General features: G+C 40.5%; 2 protein-coding genes across 2 annotated transcripts in view; one reads left to right on the top strand and one right to left on the bottom strand.

Moving 5' to 3' along the window:
- Window positions 1-1,695, bottom strand: part of LOC136885091 (activator of 90 kDa heat shock protein ATPase homolog 1) — a 71,372-nt gene extending 69,677 nt beyond the window's left edge. Inside the window, exons 1-2 of the mRNA XM_067157534.2 lie at window positions 1,609-1,695; window positions 1,119-1,237 (exon numbers count right to left, since the gene is read on the bottom strand). Of these exons, the coding sequence (XP_067013635.1) occupies window positions 1,119-1,198 (80 nt within the window). The 5' untranslated portion in view covers window positions 1,199-1,237; window positions 1,609-1,695. The remainder of the gene's footprint in view (window positions 1-1,118; window positions 1,238-1,608) is intronic.
- Window positions 1,696-2,933: 1,238 nt separating this feature from the next.
- The window catches only part of mAChR-A (muscarinic Acetylcholine Receptor, A-type), a 252,578-nt gene continuing 229,099 nt past the window's right edge, over window positions 2,934-26,412 (top strand). The window contains exon 1 of the mRNA XM_067157206.2: window positions 2,934-3,053. The gene's annotated coding sequence lies outside the window, so the exon portion shown is untranslated. The remainder of the gene's footprint in view (window positions 3,054-26,412) is intronic.

The following is a 26,412-nucleotide window of genomic DNA, read 5'->3' as shown; positions in this document are numbered from 1 at the left end:
TACTGCACATGAAGTCAGTTGTACTTTTGATTTTGAGTGGTCTTTTTTTCTTTTTTCTTTTTTTTCTAAATACCCTACACTTTTCTCTAGATCCTTGTTGAGACAAAGTCTTTAAGGACTATTGTACAAACGGTAAAGGGTTGTTTTCTCCTTGCCTTTGAATGACATTACACCAATCATCCAGGGTGAAAATTTGAACAGTTCCTGCTTTTGACTCATTAACTCCGAAATCCTGATCGTTTGGGAGAAAGGAGTGTCCCGATAACATGAACTTATCCATTTCTTGAATTCTTTACAATTTCTATCCAAATTAGCAATTTTCCTTAAAACGACAGTTTGGCTCTCAGCAGGTCATCTTTAACTGATGTAATTACATGGCCATTGGCTGCTGTAATAACTTTTTTACAAAAAACAGCTTTACAAATGAAAGAATATATAATGCCAACATTAGCTACAAAATAATGATATTGGCAACATTTACCTTCTTCACATCAAGCATGATGGCTTGCCATTTCTCATTTTTTAAAATTTGTTTTGCTAGTTGCTTTACGTTGCACCGACACAGATAGGTCTTATGGCGACGATGGGACAGGAAAGGGCTAGGAGTGGAAGGAAGCGGCCATGGCCTTAATTAAGGTACAGCCCCACCATCCGCCTGGTGTGAAAATGGGAAACCACGGAAAACCATCTTCAGGGCTGCCGATAGCGAAGCTCGAACCTACTATCTCCCGAATACTGGCCGCACTTAAGCGACTGCAGCTATCAAGCTTGGTCATTTCTCATTTGAGGAAGTGTAACAACAAGGGCAGAAGGATAGCCAACAGCAATCAAAAGAGATGCACCTCGTCTCCCAACTATCTTAGAACTCAATACAGGTACGATTCTTTAATTCTTACCCTTACCTTTCAGTAGGTCCAAACTTACTGAGAGTTTTACTGATGGAAGTCATTGGTGCATGTTGAGTTTATTGTAAGTGAAAGGAGGAGAGAGAGTTATGGAAGCCTGTAGGAATGGCTATACACTGGTTAGTTGTGAACACAGAATACCGTCATACATAAGAAACGAGGCGTTCTAACAGGCCTATCTTACACAAATATAATAATTTAAATTCTACTGACCAGTGCCAGTTGTTGACATTAGTAGCATCCGGACGTTCTTCTACAATCCAACGTGGATCACCTTCTCCCCATTTGGCCATTTTCAGGCGATACAACTATGAAATAAGCTCGGAGATGGGCTGGAAAACGAGATGAACAGCATTTTTAAGATACATTCAAGTAAACGTTTAAGTTAAAGAAGGTTATCTGAGTCAAATCACACAATTCGGCCATAATACTACTGCCTGGACAATAAATAAATGGTTTAATGACAAATGGTATCAAATATGATCCAACATATCCACGGTTAATAAGGTCAGTATTAATACTAGAGGCACAATATAACCAACATGCCCTCATGTAACCAACAATTTGAAAACAAACGTTTAGTTAGGAATTGAGCCTAACATTTTTCTGCCGCAATTCTTTCAAGAGGTTAAAATTAACCCGAAATCTATGAAACTGGAGAAAATAACGTAAATAATGATTCAGGTTTTAGGAAAAATCTTACCACACAGCCACTAAAGCCAGTTACTCGCGCAGCGAAACTGACACCATGAAAGTTCTGGAGATTTCTCAACCGGAAGATAGCGCTGGGTGCTCCCGCTCTGTGCAAAGAATGTCAGTTTGGCAGAAATGGCAATGATTTTTCTTTGTACAGCAAAATAAATCGCACAGAGGCGTAATGGCCATACAGGAGACGTAGGAGCAACGGAATTTTATGTAATATGAGGTTTTAATGAAATTCCATGCCATTACTCAATTCTACCTGAATTCTGAACAGGTTCAGTCAGACAAAACAAGACTAACAGCGCCAATTTTGAATACAAGTTACAACCATGCTTTCAGTTTAGTAACCTTTTTATGACAGGTAGAAGCCTCTGTGGGCTCGTTATTTATTTCTAGTAAACAAAAGCCATAAACTCTCTCCGTGAGTCATGGTAGTTGTTCGATAATTAGATGAAGTTATATATCTAATGTTCAGTTTGTGCAAGGACGTGATGTTGTTAGGTTAAGTTGCCGAATCATTATGTAAGAGGAAGAGCAATTTGTTATCTACTCAAGATGGAAACGTAAGTATGGTATTCATTTGATCAGCCTTATCGATCATTTCATTCTTAACTCCTGTCTGTTTATTGCTAATGTGAAGGAAACCATATGGGCTGGGTTACGTGTTTGAAAAATGAGTAGGCTCAGGTACAATGTTTGGTACTTAGTAGACGCACATTTTTGCCAACTCTTTCATGCAGTTATATGTGCTTTCAAAGTATTGCTTAGTATTTGAAAATGGAAATATGTTAGTTGGTAAAAATGTATAGTTTTAAAACTTTATTGTGAACATACTCAGCGGGTTTTTACCCTTGATATTATTAATTACTGTTGCATCTCTCGTATTTCCTCAGGTGGTCTCTTCACACACGGGATAACATGCCTTAGTTTCTTTCTGCATCTGATCCAATGGAAAGTTCTCTAGGAAATATAGAATAATTTATCGTCAGGTTTTAGTAATCTGGATCATGAATGTTTACAAAGGAAGAAAACAAAGAGTAATTTAACAAGTATGGTGTGACCCCGTAACTACTCACACTCCCCCGGAGCTTGTGTATGACCCGACCTGAAAATCAATGAGAGGCAGCAGTGCGCTCGCGCGCGATGTCTTTGGGCACGCCCTAGCGGTGAATGGTAGCGAAGGAGTGATAGCTTAACCAACAGCGAACGAACTAACGACGGACCGGGAGAGAATCACATATACGAGTAGTGCGCTACGGGTTGGTTTTTGAATGGCCAGCTAAACTAGGCTTATCTTTTGAAAGTGATGTGGAGTGGTGTGTGGTGAAGGACTGTAGTAATGATAATGAAGCAGTTTAACAACATCATGGTGGGATCGTGAGGAGGATAGCCCGTTTCGAAAGCGGGCAGCAGCAGATTCCGGGCTCCGGTGACAACAACCTCCAGGTAAGGGATGTCTCGACTGATCCAGTCGTCCCTGGACGGGAGTGAGATCTTGCTGGATCGATCAGTGTACATGATGGGCCTTTCTCCTCCTCTCTCCCGCCTCGCTCGATGGCTATCATACACTTTGTAAAGAGCTCATCAAGGTTTACGTGAATAGCAGCTTTCTAATTGGGCATAAACGCCACGAATGCTGTAAACAGCACTCCGGAACGCTTCAGCCTTTAAACATTATAATCAAGTCACTTCTCCTTAATTTGTTAGCAATCAGTATTTAGACAATGGATACATTATAAGAAAGGATATCAAAGAATGTCAACGATAAAATGATAGTTTAAAGGTGAGGATTAATTCAAGATGTCCTCGGAAAATTTGCGGGAATCAAACAATAGGGAAACTGTTAAGGCTGCATCGTATATGTTTTGAAAAATACACGTCAAAATATCGTAAAATATTTAAATGAAATCCAGCACAAATGTCTGAAATATGTGCATTGGTGTAATTACTTCCATGGCACTTCTTCTTATTTAAAAAAAACATACCGTACTTATTTTACGAAACAGCATTTAAGTCAGAGGACCTCTCGAAATTATAGAATTGTTTGACAAGACCATTTTACAGCTTTTTAAAATTTCTTGCATTTTCGTAGTTTGTGCGGCCTGCCCAATTCTCTTACAGTGTAATTGGACGCTACCATTCCCTGAGACAAGTGCTCCTTCCTATGATTCTCTCGTAGATTAAACGGAGACGGTATAGTTTCCTAGTAACATAAAAAGTAATTTGTGCCAGAAAAATAGGTTTTCGAAGTTCATTCGCACCTTAGACTCTACTGGCGTGTTTGCATTTCAGGTATATTTCATAATTCGCTTTAGGTAAGCAATTTATACTTGAAGAATTCTGAATGAAAGTGTGTGTATAGCCTCCATACGAGTCACGTGGTAATCCCTTACAATACAGTGGAATATTGACGTTGACGATCCCGAAGTACCGGTATCTGAATATTACGCCAATAAAAGTTGTGCCTAACTATTGAGGAGTATCTGCTCAAAAGGTGTATTTTCCACCTTAAGAAAGTCGTGGGAAAAGCGCTAGAAACGTAAAATAAGACGCATGGAATGTACCCATGATCGGGTTTGGTACAAATTTTAAGGAATTATATCTTCCTGGTCTGGATTCCTCGTGGTAATCGACAATATTCAACTACTGTAATATGCATGTGGACGAAATACTGATTTACGTTTTGGAAGTGAAAATACCACCCTTTGAACACAAACACTCGTCTATTGTCAAAGTTTTAGAAGTCTAATTACTGCTATCCATACCTTGACTTCCCCATTCAGGATACTAAAATATTTCGGTTTATCTTTAAGGGCTAGTGATTTTGTAGCTTTAACATATTGCTATAGACTATTATTATGTACCTTTTAATACCCTGATGGATTATTTAGTTATATATTGCATTTACCAGCTTTACGTAAATAGTAGCTATCTAACTGGGCATGAGGGCTACAAACAGCACTTTGAACTCTTCAGCCTCTAAGGTTTACAGTCAAGTAACTTCGCCTTGATTTGTGAATCATCATTTTACAGTATTTAAGAACGTGAAAAGCTCCGTGAATGTTAAAGAAACATTGTTTTCTACAACGAATGGCCCAACATTTATTTTTATTTTCATATTTACTCTTATAGATAAGTGGACGATTTATAACTGTTAGGTGCGCCAGTCGGTCGAAACTAAATTCAGGTGCAGTATTTTCTAAATTGTGTTTATTCATACATTAGTTTCTGCAAACTGAGGAACCTAACAATTATAAATTGACTCAGTCGAAACTGAAAATAAATGCCTTCCACTAAATAATAATAATAATAATAATAATAATAATAATAATAATAATAATAATAATAATAATAATAATAATAATAATAATAATAATAATAATAATAATAATAATAATATATGGCTGGTAACAGTTGAAATATTTTTTAAATAGAACAACCAGTTATTTGTCTGTTTTTCGCCTTGAGATTGATGCCTTCATTGAGGGACTCGAAACTTCATTCAAAGGCAGTTTTGGAGGGGAATCAGATTCTTGTAAGGATTGGCGACTTTGTTGGGAGGGCTATTACAGAATTATATTCTCCTTCCCTACTAAAATAAGTGAAAGGCAAGAGGGATTACGATGGTGATGAAGATTATATTTTTTGAGAGATCTGACATAGAGATCATTGGCCCCAAAGGAAGAGTAATTAACCTCCAAAACTCCTGTTGTATCCAAAGGGATCTATTATGGTACAAGTACATTTTAGTAACATGTAACCGCGACAAAATAGTCTTCATCTTCGTACATTGTACGTGATAACCTGTGATATATTTTCATAACTGAAGAATCCGAGCGGAGTAGCCGCGTGTTACGGCTATGCAGGCAATCTCTGCAATAGGGAGGCGATTGGGTTCGAACCCCATTGTTATCTGTTCTGAGAATGGATTTCTGTGGTTTCCCATTTTCACTCCCAGACAAATGCCGAGATAGATGCTATTCGTAGGCCACAGACGATTCCTACCACTTCTTTACCCATTTTCATTCACTCTCATTCATTTCAAGTTCATTAGCTCCTCAACTGAGGTTGGCGTCAGGAAGGGCATCCGGCCGTAAAAAACATTCCATATAATTTTACCCCGCTTCATCCCCGAACCCCCTATCAGGAAAGCGGGTTTGAAGGGGTAGACACAACTGGACAATCGCAAATGAATGCAACATTCGTGACTGTGTTGTTTTACCAATACAGGACTTTCCAAATCAACCCCCTGTGGGTGGGGGCGGTATAATAACACACACGGTATCCTCTACCTGTCGTAAGAGGCGACTAAATGGGCCCCAGGGGCTCCGAACTTTGAAGTGTGGGTTGTGACCACGGGGCCCTTAGCCGAGTCCTGGCACTGCTTCCACCTACTTGTGCCAGGCTCCTCATTTCATCTATCCTATCCGACCTTTCTTGGCCAACTCTTGCTCTTTTCCAAACCTGACGGTATTATTTTAGAGCACTCGAGGCCAAAGGAATCGTTTCATTTTCACGCCATTCGTAGCTCTTCTTTCTTTTTTTTCGAAGTGTCGGATCCCTTCCATTTTTTTCTCTCTAATTAGTGTTACATAGAGGATGGTTGTCCAGTCGTACTTCCTCTTAAAACAATAACCACCACCACCACCACTTTCCAAATCATCATCTTCCTTTTCCTAGCCCTTTGCTCAATTTATTGGGGTCGGCACTTCACGTGGATTTGTTTCAGTTTTACAGCCGTATCCTTTTCCTCACGCCAATTCAATGTGGAGGGACGTAATCTTTATTGCATGTTTCTGTGGTTGATAATGTGGTGTATTGTGCGTACAGTATGTGTACGTATGTATGCGTACAGTATGCGTACAGCTGAGACGAACACAAACGCCCAGGCTCCGAACCAGGGGGGATATAAACCCCGGCCTGACCGGGAATCGAACCAAACACCTTCTGAACCGATGGCCATTCAGTCAGGAGCCGAAGAGGAAATAATCCTAAGTTCTAGAAAATTCATAGATGAATAAATACGACCCTAATAATGTTATTGTTTTTTTACGTCTCACTAACTATTTTGGAGACGCAGAGGTGCCGGAATTTTGTCCGGCTCCTTTAATACAGCACACGGGTCTCATGGCATCGCTGACGTGTTGCTGTCCAGCGCCATCTGTTGACCTGTTTGTGCACTCGTTGTTGGTGCCAATAAAACGCCATGCCATGTCAAGCATGTGTGGCCATTTGTACCTGACGTGTTGCTGTCAAGCGCCACTTGTTGGTCAGTAAATCTATCGATACTAGCATCTTCAAAACCATCGGACTAAGCCAAAATCGAACCTGCCAATTTAGGCTCAGAAGGCCAGCGCAGCGCTCTACCGTCCGAGTTTCTCAGCTCGGCAAATACAACCCTTTCGTGTTCACGTCTGAAAAAGCAAGTACCTGCTTTCACCATGTGATTCCTATACAGGTGTGCTTGAATCTATTATTGGTACTTATATTGAAAAATGAGCCTCCGGACAAGAACAGCATGAACAAGGTGACCCAGAAGTCGTTAACATTTGACGAGGCAATACTTCACGGAATATTGGAGGTAGACAGGTTTGACACACACGATTGGCATGCCATGGGGTTTTATTGACACCAAAAATAAAGTACACAAATTGACCAACAGATGGCGCTGGACAGCAACACGTCAGTGATGCCGCATGAGACCCGTGAAGGAGCTGTCGTGAGAGGAGGCGTTAGATACGCCTGCAATCGCAGCATGTCATGGCTGGCCTCCTCGACCTCCCAACCACAATCCGTGTTATTATTTGTTGTGCGGTTACCTGATGTCGCAAGTCTACCGCGATCGTGCGGCCTCATTAGGGGTGCTAAATGACAACATCCAATGGCAATTTCTCACCATACCTATGAATATGCTGTACAGTGTTGTTCACAACATTGCCCCTCGACTGCAGGTATTGTTGATGAATGACGGCCGACATGTTGAGCATGTGTTATTAAGAACTCTAAACCTCGATTGTTATGCTAATTATTGCTTGTATATCGTACGAAGCGCCATCTGTTGGTTATTTTGTGTACTCTATTTTGGTGTCAATAAAACCCCATGTCATGCCAATCATTTGTGTCAATTATTACCACTCTATCTACAAGAATATGAATATTACCTCAGCATGTATGCCTACAGGGTGACAGGGTGAAGTATTGCCTCGTCAAATGTTAACGGACTTTTGGGTCACTCTGTAGGCCTATATGGTGTAAGATAAAATCTCGAAACAGCTGCTACATTGGCTTAGAATCTACCTACCGCCTTTTGACTATTTAGTCGGTAGATAGAGGACGGGACACGCTGTTACTTAAGTACCCGACAGTGAGATAACTTCCTGCGGGACTTCTTAGGATCTAGACCTCGATTATCTAGAAAACTTGTCAACATTTCGCTTGTTGATATGATCGGCTAAAACTCTCTCAGTTACTTCTGTTCTGTTGAAGGTTAGACCACAACCTCTCACGATATATCGTACTGGTATCAAGTGGTTGAAAGAAAAATGGTGATTTTTAGTCCTCTATAGCTTAACGTACCTTGATTTATTCCCAAACCTAATACACTCATGAACGGCATCTATGGTCAACGCCTCCTGTGGGCGGGGGCCGTGGAATAATCCCGACGGTATCTCCTGCCTGTCGTAAGAGACGACTAAAAGGGACCCGAGGGGCTCTTACCTTGGGAGCGTGGGTTGGTGATCACGGTTACCCTAGCTGAATTTGGCATTGCTTCCACTTGTGTCACGCTCCTCACTTTAATCTATCATATACGACCTCCCTTTGTCAACTCTGTTCTCTTCCTTTTGCCGATACCTTCGTTTTTCGAAGTGTCGGACCCCTTCCATTTTTTCTCCTTTGGTTAGTGTTATGTAGAGGATGGTTGCCTAGTTGTACCTCCTCTTGAAACATTAATCACCACCACCACAACTACAACTCTTTCCTTCCATTTCCGCTCCGATCTACTACGCTCACGGATACTACAGCTACAATTGGGGATAGTGATGGTGGTTATTTGTATAGAGGAAGTGCAATCATCCTCTATTAACCCGAATCCGAGAAAAGATTGAAAAAGTCCGAAAAGTTATCGATAAAATAAGAAGGACCACGAAGGGCGTGAAGGTTTCTCAAACTTAATACCATCGGGATCAAAAGTGAAGGAAATTTCACCAGGGGATGCAGGATAGGCAAGCTGAAAGTGAGTAATCTAGGAAAAGTAAGTAGAAGCTTTGCTAGACTCAGTTTGGGAATCTGTGGTTACCAACCCATACTCCTAAGCTGAGAGTCTTTTATTCGCGACAGACAAGGGATAATGTGGATATATTTTGCCGTCCCCATCCAGCCGGGGAACTCGAAGATAGTAGCTGGAAACTTCTTCTGTAGTGCATCAAGCAATCCCTGTCGATCTGTCTTTGTCAGCTGTCACAAAAGAGAAATAGTTCGTTGCCTAGCAACTCAAAGACAGATGAGAAGGACTTCATTATTCTAAAGTACGTTTTGAGAGGAATTGTTAATTGTTTCCTGATTAGCTTCTAATCTTTTTCTACCATTTCCCTACTACGCGTCCCTACATGAAATTCTGATTTTCATTATCATACCCTCCATTGTTCTGCTTTGATATTTTACAAAATCTACTGTATGATGGTAAAACTTATAAAGCTACAGTTAATACACTAGTGTCCAAAAGTTAAGCATAATCACTAAACGAGGCCATACTGCGTGATAGGAATGTCAGACGGATTGCTGAACAAACGGAAGCTGACTCACACACCATAACAGGCCCATCCTGCTGGATGGCTAAGACTCCTCTTTCCAAATTGCAAACATTTCAAAATAAGACACTACAAATAATGACAAGAGCACCTTATCTGAAATCTAACAGGAGGATACGAGCTGAACTCCGTATCCCCACCCTTAGATCTCAGATAAATAAAATAGTGAGGATGACCAGGGCTAGGATCCTCTCGAACCACTCAGAGGACCCCGGTATGTTACTATTAAAACGGATCATGAGACCAAGAAGCCGCGGACTCGCCTGAAGTACCGTGACGCTTGGATCACTTATGATCTGTTTTAAATTCGAACCAGCCAACCCTTTCGGCCTTTTCCAAATTGACACCAATAATGCCACTAAATACCTCTAAATTCTTCCCCTGTTAGGGTCCGTTTGTTAAGAAGGGCATAAATTTACTTATACTGCTCCGACTCTTTCTCTATTGAGTACGTTATCAGTAGCGAAGAGGGGGTTTTCTCTTCTGACGGTAGGCCTTATAGCCTATTAGACAGTTCGCCTTTCCTCCGCCAGTACAGCGAGAACAGTGACTTCCGCCTCATCGGCAATTTCTTGGAAACAGATGAGTAGGGGGGCATCTTTTTCTCCCCGGGGTAGACCTCACTGAATTAGGATCAACAGATCTGAAGAATAGAAATGTTATTAGGAAAATTGTTCACACAAGAGGATTTAAGGAAAACGAGAAGAAACCAACACGACGTACTTGGTCGGAGCAACAGAAGTTACAACAATTCATGAAAATGAAGAACTGTTGGGCAAAGAAGAAAACTCAACAAAAATGTTGATTCCGCATAGTCCTAAGTGACCCATTCGCGAAGAATAAGAATAAGAAGAATATTTTTTCAATCTACAACTTGATAATGGGACTTCACTAATGCAAACTGGCCTAATAAATCGTGAAGCAATGCAATATAGTTTGATTTGTGCTGAACTTTAACCAACTAATTTTTCACCCCATAGGCGTTGTTTCAAATAGTAAGTCATTTTTTCTAATAATAGTTCAACTCTGTGGGTGGGGGAATGATCAGTCACACAACTTGTCCAAAATACATTGTCAGAAAGGTTCTGATAGCTAAAGTACACCTTTGACAACAACTAACAAAACTTGGCAATGTCTTCCACAACAAAATATGCTGTTAATAGGGTGTATGGTTACCCCTAACGACCACACATGCTTCGCAGCGACGTGGCATGCTCTCTATCAGATGGTCTAAGAGCTCTTGCGGCAGTCGATCTCATTCCTTCGAAAGGAGAATGCGAAGGTTTTGGAGGCTTCTTGGTGGTGACTGACGGGATGCAATTTGCCTCCCCAATGCATCCCAGGCATGTTCTATAGGATTCAGATCCGCAGACCTCGCTGGCGAGTCCATGCGATTAATGTCTTCCCCAACCAGAAATTCATCCACCAGAGCAGCGCGGTGCGGTCGGGCATTATCGTCCATTAAGAGGAAGCCTGGACCAACGGCACCTCTGAAGAGTCGAACATGTGGTCTCAGTACCTCATCCCTGTGTCTCCGTGCGTTAACAGTGTTCCTCGGACCACCCATGAATATGTGCAGGTCCGTACGGCCATTCAACATGATGTCGCCTCACACCATGACGCCACCACCACCATATTGGTCCCGTTCCACGATGCTCCTGTGGTTGTATCGGCTACCCGGTTCTCTCCAGAATTATGTGCGACGGGAATCGTTCTGCAAACTGAAGCGGGATTCATCTGTGAAGAGCAAATGCCTCCATCCATGGTCCAGTTTCGATGTTGACGGGCCCGCCTCTGTGCTGGAGTGAGCGGGACGCACACCGCTGGACGTCGGGCAAACAGCCCTGCTGTTCTGAGACTCCGGTATACACTTTGCCGGGAAACGGCAACCCCTGGGACGGCTGCAAGCTCCACCGTCAATAGTTTTGCAGGTGCATTCCGATTTCGTCGGGCGGTTAAAGCCAGATATCGGTACTGTTGTGCGGTGGTTACCCTTGGTCGACCTAGTACTGGCCTACAACTAACATCTCCTGTGTCTCGAAATCGTCTCCAAAGCCTGGAAATGACATTTTGTGGCACAATCAAGGATACGGCGACCTTGGTCTGTGTCTGGCCTGCTTCTAGGCGGGCGAGTATTCTACCCTGCAAAACGGGGTCCAGATGGCGTCGTTGTGCCATTATGTTGTCACGTTCAGCGCGAGGCTACACTCCACACACTATAACAGGGCAAACACGACTGAGGGAATATGGGGCGCAGACACTGGCTATGTTTACCTTGTTGTTACGCCGCTAGTCAAAGCAGGGAACACTCCTTTCCTATACAGAGCGAACACGTAAGGTTGGTAGGTGCATATGACGTGCGATTTGTGGTCTATTTCCTGTTGCCCTGCTTACTCGTAACTTATGCTTAACTTTTGGACACTAGTGAAGACGTCAAAGTGAACTCCACACAGCCAGGTGAGGGCTTCCATTATCCGTAATTTTGCCACTAAATGGAATAGATTTCCCCTGTGGGTGGGGGACGCAGACAAAGAATATTGTGATTAGTACCGTTACGTGCGGAACACCATTGGTCGACGTTACTTGCGACTAGTACTTCCTTGCGAGGGAAACCGTGGGTCTATGTTACATAGAAGCAGTACCATTATGCGAGTCTGGGTATTGTTTGTGATCAAGCGTCATCGTGTGCATTCCATCGGTCGCTTCCACTGTTTTCAGAATGGGTGTGTGTTACCTATGAGTAGTACCACTTTATAAGGAACACTGTGGGTCTACGTTGGCTGTGGTTGGCACCACTTTGTGAGAAAAAACACGGGTTTCACTGGCGCCCGTGATACGTCCCACTGTGATGAAGACCATGGGTCTACGTTGCCTGAGAGTAGTACCATTATGTGAGGAACGCTATGGGTTTGTGTTGCCGGTGGGCGTTACCATAATGTGTGATACACCGTGGGTCTTCATTGCCTATGATTAGTAGCACTAGGTGAGAAACACCATGAGCCTACGTTACCAGTGATTAGAACCATTATGAGGGACCGGTGACCTGGATTTTGGACCCTTTTAGATGAATATCATCCCAGTATTTCAGGCGTTGTGAATAGGATCCACTGAATGTTTTTGTTTTACGATCATTTTTTCATCGTCATTCATTTCAGACTCTAGTTCAGTGGACACATTTTGAAGTTTTAATTTTCATTTCGTTCACCTCGTGCCATTAAAGGGCCGATGACATAGCTGTTAGGCTCCTTTAAACATCAGACACCATCAAATGGAATAGATTGTTAGCTTTAGGTCACAACTGCATTGCCCCCAGGAATTAACCTGGTACTCTGTTTTGATGTGGGATATGTGAACCACGCCTCTCTTTATGTCGAAAAGTCGTTTCTTAAATTTTTCGGCTTCCTGACAGGGAAACGAACTAATGTCCTTCCGAGCGAACCGAGCACGCCTTGCCACTTCGGCTAGATAACTCCTGACAGGTAAGGGAGGTAGCTTGTAATAATCCATCGAATGCTTCACCGCTGAGGAATCTACTTGCAACATACAGTTCTTCCAAGCCAATCAATCAATCAATCAATCAATCAATCAATCAATCAATCAATCAATCAATCAATCAATCAATCAATCAATCAATCAATCAATCAATCAATCAATCAATCAATCAATCAATCAATCAATCAATCAATCAATCAATCAATCAATCAATCAATCAATCTGCATTTAGGGCAGTCGCTCAGATGGCAGATTCCCCATCAGTTGTGTACTAATATTTTCTCACATAATTTTAAAGACGGTGGTAATATATCGAATATCTCGCTTGGTACATTATTCCAATCCCTAACTCCTCTTCCTATAAATTTGTCCTCTTGTATTCCAGCCATAACTTCTTGTTATGATCTTTCCTACTTATAAAAACACCACTAAATCTTATTCGTCTACTAATGTCATTCACGCCATTTCTCCACTAACAGCTCGGAACATACCGTTTCGTCGAGCAGCTTGTCTCTTTACTCACAGGTCTTCACAGCACAAAATTTGCAACATTTTCGTAACTCTAGGCTTTTGTCGGGAATCACCCAGAACAAATCGTGCTGCTTCTCTTTGGATGGTTTTTCTTTCAGTTTTCGAATACAGTAATCCTGGTGAGGATCCCATATGCTGGAACCATACTGATATTGTGGTCTTCCCAGAGACTTGTATGCCCTCTTCTTTACATCCTTGCTACAACCCCAAAATTCCCTCATAACCATATGAAGAGATCCATAACCTTCATTTACAATTCCGCTTATGTAATTACCCTTATATTAACACCTAGGTACTTAGTGACCCTCATGAAGTACTATCATCCCATCAACACAGTAATTAAAATGGAGGATTTTAATCTTTTCTGTTTTAGTGAACTGGTAAACCTTTCACATATAACTGACATACAGGATTTATTACTCAGAAACTGAAGTTCTGTCAGTCATTACCGCGAGAGGCCAAGAGAAGATCCGCTTAAAATGAAAAGAAAAGTCTTCCGTCTGTACTTCTTAAATGCTAATCTTACTCTGACGTTCTTTGTTCAGGTTGGGCTTTGTCGTTGTTTTGACGTGACAGACTCACTCTTGCAGGGCTGTATGCACGGAAAATTTGCGTTTAAGAAAATCTGCTTATTTATCACCGGCTGTGTCTGGCAAACTGTGATACATTCTAATAATAATGTTATTAGTTTTACATCCTACTAACTGCTCTTTGACGATTTTCGGAAATGCCAAGGTGTCGGAATTTTGTCTCACCTAGGTTCTTTCACAAAATGTTAATCTGCTGACACGAGGCCAACTGCCAACTTCAGCTCAGGCCAGCGCTCTACTGTCTGAGCTACTAAGCCCGACTGATACATACGATATTCCTATAACGTTAGGTATCAACTAAATGCCACAACAAGAAATTTAGCGCGATGATGTAACCTCCCCTCGCGAGGGCTTCGTGTTTTGAGAACTCGATTACGCGCACTCAGTACAGAGAACAGGAAATGCAGTTCTCTGGAGGAATCATCATCATCATCATCATCATCATTGGCGGTGGAGAGCATGATTAACATGAACACAGGCATATGAAATAAGGAACAACTTATTAATGCAAACATTCCTATATAATAACAATATTCACGAACAAACAGAAAAAACTAGAACAATAATAGAGCTTGTGTCTCAAGTACATTTTTGAACGTGTTTAATGTACGGAGTTTTCAATAATAATGACAAGTAAACAGAAAGATAGAACTTGATTCATAACTATTTTAAAGGAATGTTTTATGTACGAAGCTATCAAAAATAATCGCAAGTAAAAATTAAAAACTTGTTCCATAAATACATTTTCTTAATAAATATCCTATTACCATGCTGAATATTATACATTTCATGATACGAAATGTGGAAAGCTCTACCACTAGAAGAACCGCCTGAAGAGTCTCCATTGGGAAATGTAATTCTCTGAAGGAATGCCCGCTTTCTAAATCTCATTTTTTGATATAAAACCATCTACCACCTTCACCAGATTTAACGCCTTAGCAGCCTCCTAAGATTACTAAACCCCACATTTTAAGGGGACTTCCATCTAGGAGGAGAATTTTTTGGGGCAAAATGGTACCTTCCCACTAAGATCATTTTTGGGGCAGGACACTCCTTGCCCTCCAAAGGCGGTGCCACTGTCGTCGTCGTCGTCGTCATCATCATCATCATCATCATCATCATCATCATCATCATCATCATCATCATTTCCAGCTCTAGTTTCCTGGGTGTGGTGTACAAGCGCTCGCCACTTCCTGCTGTCAATCTATAATTTCTGTTCCTGAATGTGTTCCCACTTATATTCCTCTTGCTGACCTCCGATTTCACTGTGTCTATCCATCCGTTCTTTGGTCTCTCCCCTTTCAGTTCTCTGTCGAAGTAATTCCTTGCTGTTCTCCTTCTGTCCATCCTCATTACGTGTCCAAACCATTGTAGCCTGCGTCTTCCAAAACGCTCAGTAACAGGTATTTTGATGCCAGACCTCCTTCCTGTTTGCTTCGTTTCTAATCTTATCTGTCTTGGTCTTCTGGTTCATTGTTCTCGTGAATTTCATTTCCGTTGACTGGATTTTACAATATTAGCCTTGCGGTGTAGGGTGCATGTTTCGAGTTCATAGGTGGAGAACTGGAGTGAAGTAAGAATGAAACACGGTCTGTTTTGCTTCCCGGGGTATTTTATCTTCACACAGTGCATTTCTCGCTGGAAAATAAAATGAGAAGTTTTTTGACTCTAAGTATTTCTTGTATTCTTCTGGTCTCGCCTTATTCGCATCTAGACAGTCTAACAAATACAGATGTAAGGTACGGCCAAACTTTCGGGACACATTCTTCGCAGGTAGAAGAAAATATGTTACATGGACATGGGTTCGGAAACGCTTAATTTTCATTTTCTACAACTCTGCATAGTACATTAATAATGAGAAACACACAGTCGCTCTGGCCCCTCCCTTCTTTTCTTACCCTCCGTGGCCGAATCCATAATTCTCTAAACCAGGGCCTCTCAGAGTGCATTTACCAGTGCATTGCGCGGAGCAAGGTGCAAAAGACGAGTTCGCTAGGTTGACCAGAGTGCAGATCCCTCACTCTTCGATTTTGAGTAATAGCGCTGTCTCACTCTTTCCCTACGCCTGTCTCGCTCGCTCCGCCTGTCTCCCCCGTTCTCACTTGCTCAGCAGCGCTCCACATCCGAGCTTAGCCGAGTCGCCCCGAGACAAAACGCTGGTCCGATCCTAGCCCAGTCGGACCGATGCACGGTGCACAGAACCTCTCCGCCTCGGTTTGCACGCATGAGATTTTGGGTGTTTGAGAGGCTCTGCACTTAGGTAACATCCTTCTTCATTCGCTTCACTTAATATCACCACCAAAGTCGGCTTTTGCGTACAGCTCCATTCAACGATTTCATTAGTTTTTATTTCCTCGTTCCCAATTGTCCCAACCATTGTTTCCCACGGTTAGTATAATTACCGCTAATTGCATGTCAATTACTCCATGCCGACGCATAAAGTATCCCTAGTCCACCCAACTTTCACTCCCGAACAGTTAAGTCAGACGGAAAACAGAACAATATGAGGATCATTTCGTCCAAGAGATCACTTCTTTAAATGAAATTACCAGCTCATTACCATTAGCTGTGTTAATTTAAAAAATAAATCTATATCTAAAATTATGAACAATGTTTTTTAATAAAATATATCATCCTACGTGAAAGTGTTCAACCGTGAGAAATATTCACTCGACTCTCTCCGCCACACCGTTTTACAGCCTGTAAGACACCTTTCCCTTCAGCACTCGATCGCGATTCCTTGTTTCCTTAGCGGAAGCCACATTTCCCTTTCCTCAATCTCCAAGTTAACCTAATAATAGGAAGACAAGATTCAACACCCAATATTATTCCATTTCCAATTCGTTCATTCACACCGGTGATGGATTTATCGTCTACATTTGTAGAGTCTGCTGCAAAATTAAATGCACTCCCACCAGTCTTGTTGACGGTGTTATTATATAGGGTGAGCCAAAAGTTCTGTTACCCACTGTGGATTACAGACATCGCTGTTATAGTTGTAGGTGGTAATATATTATGTCTAAATTATGACCGATGAGACATCTTGTACCACGAAGCAATGGAACGTAATGAACGTAATGAACTTACGCGAGAAAACCAATTAAGTGAGAGTAGGGTTCGGCTGTTTAGGAGCTAACAGTAGCGGCTGGCTCTTAAGCATTCCCGGACGGTGCCCTCCCTACAAAACGAAAAGATTATTTTATTTTCTGTCGACATTTGAAGTCAAATATTAGACTCGAGTAATGCTAAGAAAATTAAATTTCATTGTAAAACTGTAAATTCTCATCAATAAGGAAGAATGTTCGGCAATGTCAATCTAGGTGACTGACTGACTTTCAGCGCGCAGTTCACTGGTAAATGTTTTCAGGTTGAAGATAAGGCACGGACTCTCGAGCTTTCTTCCGAGGATACAGTGATGGTGAGGGGGTTGAGATGTCCATTTTATATTTTAAGGAGAAAAATAATTGAAATGTTACACATGAAACCAGGAATTTTGATTCAAATTGGGCCTCTGGCTTGCATCCCGCGTTTTGTGAGGGCTGGCTGCAGAGAATTAGTTTGTTTCTGCGCGGAAGACTTGAATGAGTGCGGTGGTACTGGTCAGTAGCAAAGAAAGATTTGTGGGAAAAAGTGCGGTGGCCGTCCCCCTCCCCGACCTGAGAGTCTACCGGCCGCCACTGGGACTAAGTCACCAAAATATTCACTAAAAAAATAACTAAATATGACCCAAAATGTGGAAAATGACATCATTATAATCATCATCATCATCATCATTTCCCAACTGAAGTTTCCCGGATATGGTGTACAAGTGCTCGCCATCTCTTCCTGTCCGCATACATCTTCTGTTCCACGACATCTTCCCACTTAAGACCTCTCTTCTCCACATCTGATTTCACTGTGTCAGTCCAGCGTTTTCTTGGCCTTCTCCATGGTCTCTTTCCTTGGTCATAAGATCAAAGTATTGTCCGGCAGATCTCCCGTTCTTCATTCTCGTAAAGTGCCCATACCACTGAAATCTACGCTTCTTCATAACACTGGTAAAGCCAGCTACTTTCCCGTTTACCGGGCGAACTGGCCGTGCAGTTAGGGATGCACAGCTGTGAGCTTGCATCCGAGAAATAGTGGGTTCGAACCCCACTGTCGGCAGCCATGAAGATGGTTTTCCGTTGTTTCCCCATTTTCACACCAGGCAAATGTACCTTAATTAAGACCACGGCCGCTTCCTTCCCACTCCTAGCTCTTTCCTATCCGATCGTTGCCGTAAGTCATATCTTGTGTCGGTGTGACGTAATGCAAAAAGATAACTTTCCTATTTACTTCATTTTTGATTTTGTTCTTTCTACTAGTTTGTTTCATAGTTCTAATGAATCTCATTTCTGTTGCCTGAATTCTGCTGTAGTCATTGTTTGTCTCTAAACCATCCGCGAGAATCCCTACGAAGTAGGTGTGGTATAGGGTTGTTTTTGCTTAATTAACGAAACTCTAGTAGACTTAGCGGGAATTTTTAAAGATGTCCCAAGTAAAATTCCAATTTTGTAAAACCGAAATTGACCGAGAAATAAAATGTGTTGCATTATATATTTTGAACCCCGTCAATACATTAATTAAAACTGGGAAGACTTTTACTCTTGGTGAGACTTAGGCTACAACCTGACTTTTTCATCCCGATTACTATCATGCCATTGTCTGTTGTTCATCTCTCAACATTGTCGATATATATATTTTGCAGTATCTCACAGTCCTGTACAGTATAATATCAACATACTGCCATTGATGAGCAGCTGCAACTCTTCAGTAGACTGGCAACAATAAATTTATTGTCGGAAGGATCTGCCGTCTTCCTGTTGTGATTATAGTTGACAGAGAGTGATCCCCTTAAAGCACTGTCATGCGGTAATGACGCCCAGTCTGTTAACTGTCACCTTGTTTAGCGCCACACGAGAAGTCCAATGCATCTCCGGGTGGCGGCCGACTCCCTTGTGACTGCTGCTGGCAATAAAGCGAAATGGGAACCGATTTGACGATATTGACTGAGCGCCACGCAGCCTCTAGAGGAAGAGGAGTGATGAGGTCACAGCGCTCGAAATGTAATAAGGAGGTAGCAGTTGGCCTTTGGCACAACGAGAAGACACTAAGAAGATCGCTCCGCACAATGTGTGCTTCACAATTCAAAGAAAATAGGGGAACATGTTTTTGAACAACGGCCATGCTCCACAAAACAATACCTCACACTCAGGTATATTACCAACTAAACCTTTATTCTTTACCGTTGACGTATACAAAAGAACATCGATGGATTCGTGCTCATTTTCAGAACACAAACGGAAATGTCCAAATAGGGGCGAAAACAAAGTGATAACAATCCTCCAGGGTGGATTTTTAACATAGGTGGAGAGCTTCAGTATGGTGTATGTCCTCCGTGAGCATTTATCACAGCTTGGCACCTACGGGCATGCTCCGTATAAGTCGACGGAGTTCACGTTGCGGTATCAGATCCCGTTTTTGAATGAGAGCCTGTTCGAGGTCTTGGAGAGTCTGTGGTGGAACAGGACGCCCACGAACATTTTTGTCAAGCCTATCCCACACATGCTCGATGGGATTGACCTCCTGAATCCAGGATATCTGCTATATCTTACTGGAATCCTACAAGTTGAGCTTCAGTGGAATAACCTTTCCTAAACTCAAACTGCTTTCTATCAAACCAGTTATTAATTTCGCAAACATGTCTTATATAATCAGAAAGAATGATTTCCCAAAGCTGACATGCAATGCATGTCAAACTGACTGGCCTGTAATTTTCAGCTTTATGTCTACCACCCTTTCCTTTATACACAGGGGCCACTATAGCAACTATCCATTCATTTGGTATAGCTCCTTGTTGCAAACAATAATCAAATAAGTACTTCAGAAATGGTACTATATCCCAACCCATTGTCTTTAGTATATCCCCCTAAACCTTATCAATTCCAGCTGCTTTTCTAGTTTTCAACTTTTGTAGCTTACTGTAAATGTCATTGTTGTCATAGGAAAATTTTACTTCTTTAGCATTAGTCACCTCCTCTATCTGGACATGATCCTTGTAACCAACAATCTTTACATACTGCTAACTGAGTAATTCTGCCTTTTGAAGATCCTCGCATACACACTCCCCTTGTTCATTAATTATTCCTGGAGTATCCTTCTTGGAACCTGTTTCTGCCTTAAAGTACCTATACATACTCTTCCACTTTTCTCTACAATTTGTATGACCGCCAATTATGCTTGCCTTCATGTTATCCTTTGCTGACTTCTTTGCTAGATTCAATTTCCTAGTAAGTTCCTTAAATTTCTCCTTGCTTCCACAGCCATCTCTAACTCTATTTCTTTCCAACCTGCATCTTCCTCTTAGTCTCTTTATTTCTCTCTTATAATATATTGTATCTTTACCATTCCTTACCACCTTTAAAGGTACAAACCCATTTTCACATTCCTCAACAATTGCTTTAAACCCATCCCAGAGTCTGTTTACATTTTTATTTCCCGTTTACCACCGATCATAGTTACTTTTCAAAAATTCCCTCATGCCTGTTTTGTCAGCCATATGGTACTGCCTGATAGTCCTAATTTTAATACCTTCCTTTCTTTCACATTTATTTTTAACCACCACAAAAACAGCTTCGTGATCACTAATACCATCTATTACTTCGGTTTCTCTATAGAGCTCATCTGGTTTTACTAGCACCAGATCCAGAATATTCTTCCCTCGAGTTGGTTCCATCACTTTCTGAATCAGCTGTCCTTCCCATATTAACTTATTTGCCATTTGTTGGTCATGCTTCCTGTCATTCGCATTGCCTTCCCAATTGACATTTGGCAAATTGAGATCACCTGCTACAATCACGATCCTTTCCTTACCGTTTCCACATAGCTGATTATCTTATCAAATAATTCTGAATCAGCGTCTGCGCTACCCTTTGCCGGTCTGTACACTCCAAAGACATCAAGTTGCCTATTATCTGTAGAGATGAGCCTTACACTTAGAATTTCATGTTTGTCGTCTTCAACTTTTTCGTAGCTACAAATTCTTCTTTCACCAGAATATTCATCCCCCCTCCTACCATTCCTATCCTATCTCTACGATACACACTCCAGTTCCGTGAGAAAATTTCTGCATCCATTATATCAATTCTCAGCCATGATTCAACTCCTATTATAATATCTGGTGAGTATATATCTATTAAATTACTTAATTCTATCCCTTTCTTTACAGTACTTCTACAGTTGATCACTAACATTTTTATGTCATCCCTACTTGATTTCCAGGTCCCTGTTCCCTTATCACCGCTCCCTAGGCCACCCCGTTTCTCTGAATGTACCTTCCTATAATCCTTCTAAACAAATATCCTAACTTATATGCACTACGGTTTAAGTGAAGGCCATCTGAGCGCAGATCCCTTTCTCCTACCCACCCATTAGGATCTAGAAATCTCACTCCCAGTTTCCCACATACCCACTCCATAGTCTCATTTAAATCCCCAAATCACTTTCCAGTCAGTATCCCTCCTACACAGTATTCTACTGATAAAAATCTCCGCTTCCTTGAACTTCACCCGTGCTGCATTTACCAGGTCCCACACATCCCCAGCTATGTTGGTACTTATACTTTCTTGTCTTACATTGTTAGTACCGACGTGAAACACTACCATCTTCTCCTTTCCCTCCTCCTTCTCTTCTACTTTCCTCAACATCTGCCTTAACCTAATTCCTGGATAACACTCTATCCTCTACACACTTTCCCGACATGTCTAACAATGGAATCCCCCATGACCAGAACCTCAACCCTACCCACCTCATTTAATCTTTTCCCCTCCTCGCCAGTCCTATCTTTCATGACGGCTGCCGAAGCTACTTCCTCCTCCCTTTTCTCCATCCCATGACCCTGTTCCACCTGTCTTTTCCTATCCACTTCTTCAGATTTCCCTTTCTTATCTTTTCCCTTTCACCTACTTCCACACTTCTCAGCAACAATTCCCTGTTCCTCATACTCCCTCGGTTGTTCTACCTGCAGTGACTCATACCGATTTCTCACAGACACCTGTCCTGAATTCTGATCCTGAGTGGAACCCTTAGCCTGCAGTCTCTTTCCCCTTAAAACATTAGACCACCTGTTTTCTACAATTCCCCCTTTCCTTCCCATCCCTCTTTTACACCTACTGTATCCTGTACCGGTGCATTGTTTGAGGGAGGCCTACTTTTCTTCCAATCCTCTGAGAGAATCCTAATTATCTCCCTCAAACTCTCCAACTCCTTATACTCCTTAATGCCTAACCACACCCACAATTCCTACACTTGCACTTCTTAGCCATTCTTTACTGAATAATGAAAAGAAAAGGAAAAATAAGATAACTTAGTCTGTGCAAAATAAAAATGAAAGGAAAGAAATATTGTCTAGGATAGTTCACAAAGATCACACGACAATAAGGTAATTAATATAGGCTACCACTACACTACAATACTACTTAGCTGTACGATTTTTTATTCCTAGAACACCCTAACAGGATGAAAATTGCTGTTAATTACTAGAAACAGAGAATAATACAAAAGAATTACACAATTCTAAACTGCAGTTAGGTCTACCCTAGTTACTACAACAGAATTCTAGTAAGGGAGTTACTCCAGATATCACAGATACTTTACTACACAGATATTTTACAGTAATAGAAAAAACACACTATTTTATAATAAGATACTATAATGCACCACAATAATTTTAAACTACGTTCAGATACTACAATACACTACAATCTATAATGCACTGCAATAATTTTAAACTACGTTCAGATACTACAATACACTACAATAATTTTAAACTACGATCAGACGTATTCTAATTGCAACAGAAAAGGAAATTACAATTAAAGTTCGAAATTAGCAAGACTACTCAAAATAATAGAATAAGCACTCTAATTTCTAATAAGTTACTATAATACACTACAACAATTTTTAAATTACGTTCTGACGTATCCTGATTACAATAGGTCATTAGGCCTACTAAGCACCAATAGAAATGAAAATTCCAATTAGGCCTAAATTTAGATATTCGCAAGAACTACCGGTACTCAAGGATTACCAACGAAGTTAAACACGTAGACAGATTAATATTAGTACTACTTTTTCCTACTATGCTGTAATAGAAATGAAACCTGCCGTTTGCACAAAAATATCCACGAATATATCAGGCAAGATACTATCTAATATACGGTACCGTAGCTACACAACAATTCTCAACTGAAATGTGGTTATGTGATTATTACAGATGGTGGATTACTATTATTTTTCCTACTCCGCGGGACGGAGAATAAAAGTGTCCTTAAATGCTGAAAAATATGAGGTTGTTAACAATAATTATTTCTCAAAAGTATCTCTGTCTAAACTACGCCAGGGACTTGAATTGCAATTATTGGGATGTAGGAACTTGATTATTAGCTAACCGATAATAAATACTGAAAGATCGAGGATGTGAAATATAAATTACGGATACTCTAACTGCCTACTCAGAAATACAAGTGATCGGAATACAAGAATCAGCTGATTTTTATTTATATTTTCTTGTAACACCACACCCTTTGTGCACGACTGTAGCCAACAATGCCAATATTTGAATACGAAGAGCGACGATGTGGGACGATAGTGGGACGTAAAGCCAAGAACATTATTGAATGAAACGAGAAATGTGTCCTGAAAGCTTGGCCGTTACAGAAGTCAACCAGTCACCTACTGAGCCAGACGATAAATAAATAAATAAATAAATAAATAAATAAATAAATAAATAAATAAATAAAATAAATAAATAAATAAATAAATAAATAAATAAATAAATAATACTACTAATTTTATTGTTTTTATGTCCCACTAACTACTTTTGGCGGTTTTTGGAGACGCCGAGGTGCTGGAATTTGTCCCGCAGGAGTTATTTTAGGTGCCAGTCAATCTACCGATACGAGGCTGACATATTTGAGCACCTTCAAATACCACCGGACTGAACCAGGATCGAATCTGCCAAGTTGAAGTCAGAGGGCCAGCGCCTCAACCGTCCGGACCACTCAGCCCGGTCAATAAATAAATAAATAAATAAATAAATAAATAAATAAATAAATAAATAAATAAATAAATAAATAAATAAATAAATAAATAACCTATATGCCTTATTAATGCATCCGATGAGAAGGTCGTAAATAGTGTTTACATGAGCGTTTTTTATCGGAAAGTTTGTTGCATTAAAACTCAATATGTTATTTCACCTTCTGGTCAGGTAAATTGCGTTTTGGCTACGAATACGTAGTGTGAAGCCAATAATCAAATAGTAAAGTCCAAACAACACAATGGCTAACAAATACAAATGCAGACTGTATCAGCACAAATTAAAATTTGATTATAATTGTTTTTTTTCGGAAACTAAATTCCAACGTCATTAAAATGCTTAATATTTACATTTAAAATTGCGAAAATATTCACACAAAATGTATCGTTGAATAAAACAACATTGGTCACCAATTCAGCATTAATTACAGTAACAAGAAACGTTTTGTTTGCATGCGGTTGTATTAGCAATTTCAAAACGCCAGATATTCAGTCTGTGACAAATTACAGAGAAAGCTCGAGGATTTAACACCCTGATATCGCTGTGCTTTATTGATATTAAAAAGGCTTTCGATTGTGCCTATTGAGATGGGGGTCCGTAAGCATCTTGTATATCTGATTTAAAATTTTTATGATGCAAAAAGTAGAATTTTCTGGGTAGAAAAATAATAAATCAAAACCCTTCACCATCGAAAAGTGCGTTTTTCTTGAAAATAACATTCCTTGTCGACGGTATTCTTAAATAAATTCCTAATTAAATGGAGCAATCGCACATTTTGTTTAATGAACATACATGAACGGTTAATTTGCATCTAGTACATATCCTTAATTAAAAACAATATCACGATAAAATACGTTTACGATAAAATATTACGTTCAGTTGAACACAATCAATCAATCAATCAATCAATCAATCAATCAATCAATCAATCAATCAATCAATCAATCAATCAATCAATCAATCAATCAATCAATCAATCAATCAATCAATCAATCAATCAATCAATCAATCAATCAATCAATCAATCAATCAATCAATCAATCAATCAATCAATCAATCAATCAATCAATCAATCAATCAATCAATCAATCAATCAATCCAATATAAATTAATTGGGAATGGTGCTGACATCTAACGGCATATTTATTACTGCGTGACCGTGTGCGCACGAAAGAATCGGAAACCGTTCCCAACTGTTCCTAATCTGCGCATGCGCTTTTGTACAAATCACAAACTGTTACAAACTTGCTGCACGAAAAAAGCTATTGTCTCCTATTTCTCATATCACAGACCCATTCTACACCGTGTTAACGCACATTCCAGTGTACCACGTTCTACTGAATAAAATTTATTATCCACATAATATTAGTATTTAATTTCTAATATAATAACAGTCAGGCCCCGATTCACAAATGGGCGCCAGTTTTTGAGAGGCGGCGGCCGGCGGATCGAGTAATTATGGCCTGTGTGAATTACGTCTTAAATTCATTACACTCAAATTACTTTTACATTCCACAAATTATTCCAATTATTTTATTAGACTATATAAAACACTTTAAGCTATTCTAACTTTAAAACCTGAATTTAACCTATATATTTAAATTTTATGAAGAAAATGTGTCTTATTTCTAAAATGATTTACTTACATACAAACTATCAAACTGAATCAACGGCTTTTTAAATAAAAATAAAAACAGCCTCATCCTTATTTGGCTGTTATCTTTATTTGGTTTGATAAGTTTAATTATGAGAATTAACTGTGTTTGCATAATGTGCTGTTTTAAAACTTGTAATCTTGAAAACTGTAATATTTAATTTGTAAACATTTATTTTCTAGAGGAACAGGAAAACAAGCAGAGGGGCGGGCGGCTAAATATTGATTGCCCAGGGCGCTAACTACTTGAAATCGGGGCCTGATTACAGTCGAACCTCGATATCTCGAACTTCCATTACTCGAACTTTCAGTATCTGAAATGAAAATCCACAGCCTGTTTCCAATCATTTGACCGGGTCAGGAATGGAATGAATGAAGACCTTATCTAGCGGCGAGGATGGGAACTGTGCCGGCTGCCGAAGTCTGTCGCACTCCTCTGGGGCAATGATTAATGAATGATAAATGAAATGAAATGATAGTGGAGAGTGTTGCTGGAATGAAATGTGACAGGGAAAACCGGAGTACCCGGAGAAAAACCTGTCCCGCCTCCGCTTTGTCCAGCACAAATCACACATGAAGTGACCGGGATTTGAACTACGGAACCTAGCGG

Source organism: Anabrus simplex, chromosome 13, assembly GCF_040414725.1.
Source record: "Anabrus simplex isolate iqAnaSimp1 chromosome 13, ASM4041472v1, whole genome shotgun sequence".
Classification (NCBI taxonomy): Eukaryota; Metazoa; Arthropoda; class Insecta; order Orthoptera; family Tettigoniidae; genus Anabrus; species Anabrus simplex.
The sequence above is the reverse complement of the archived record's forward strand: the minus strand, read 5'-3'. Positions and strand labels throughout refer to the sequence as shown.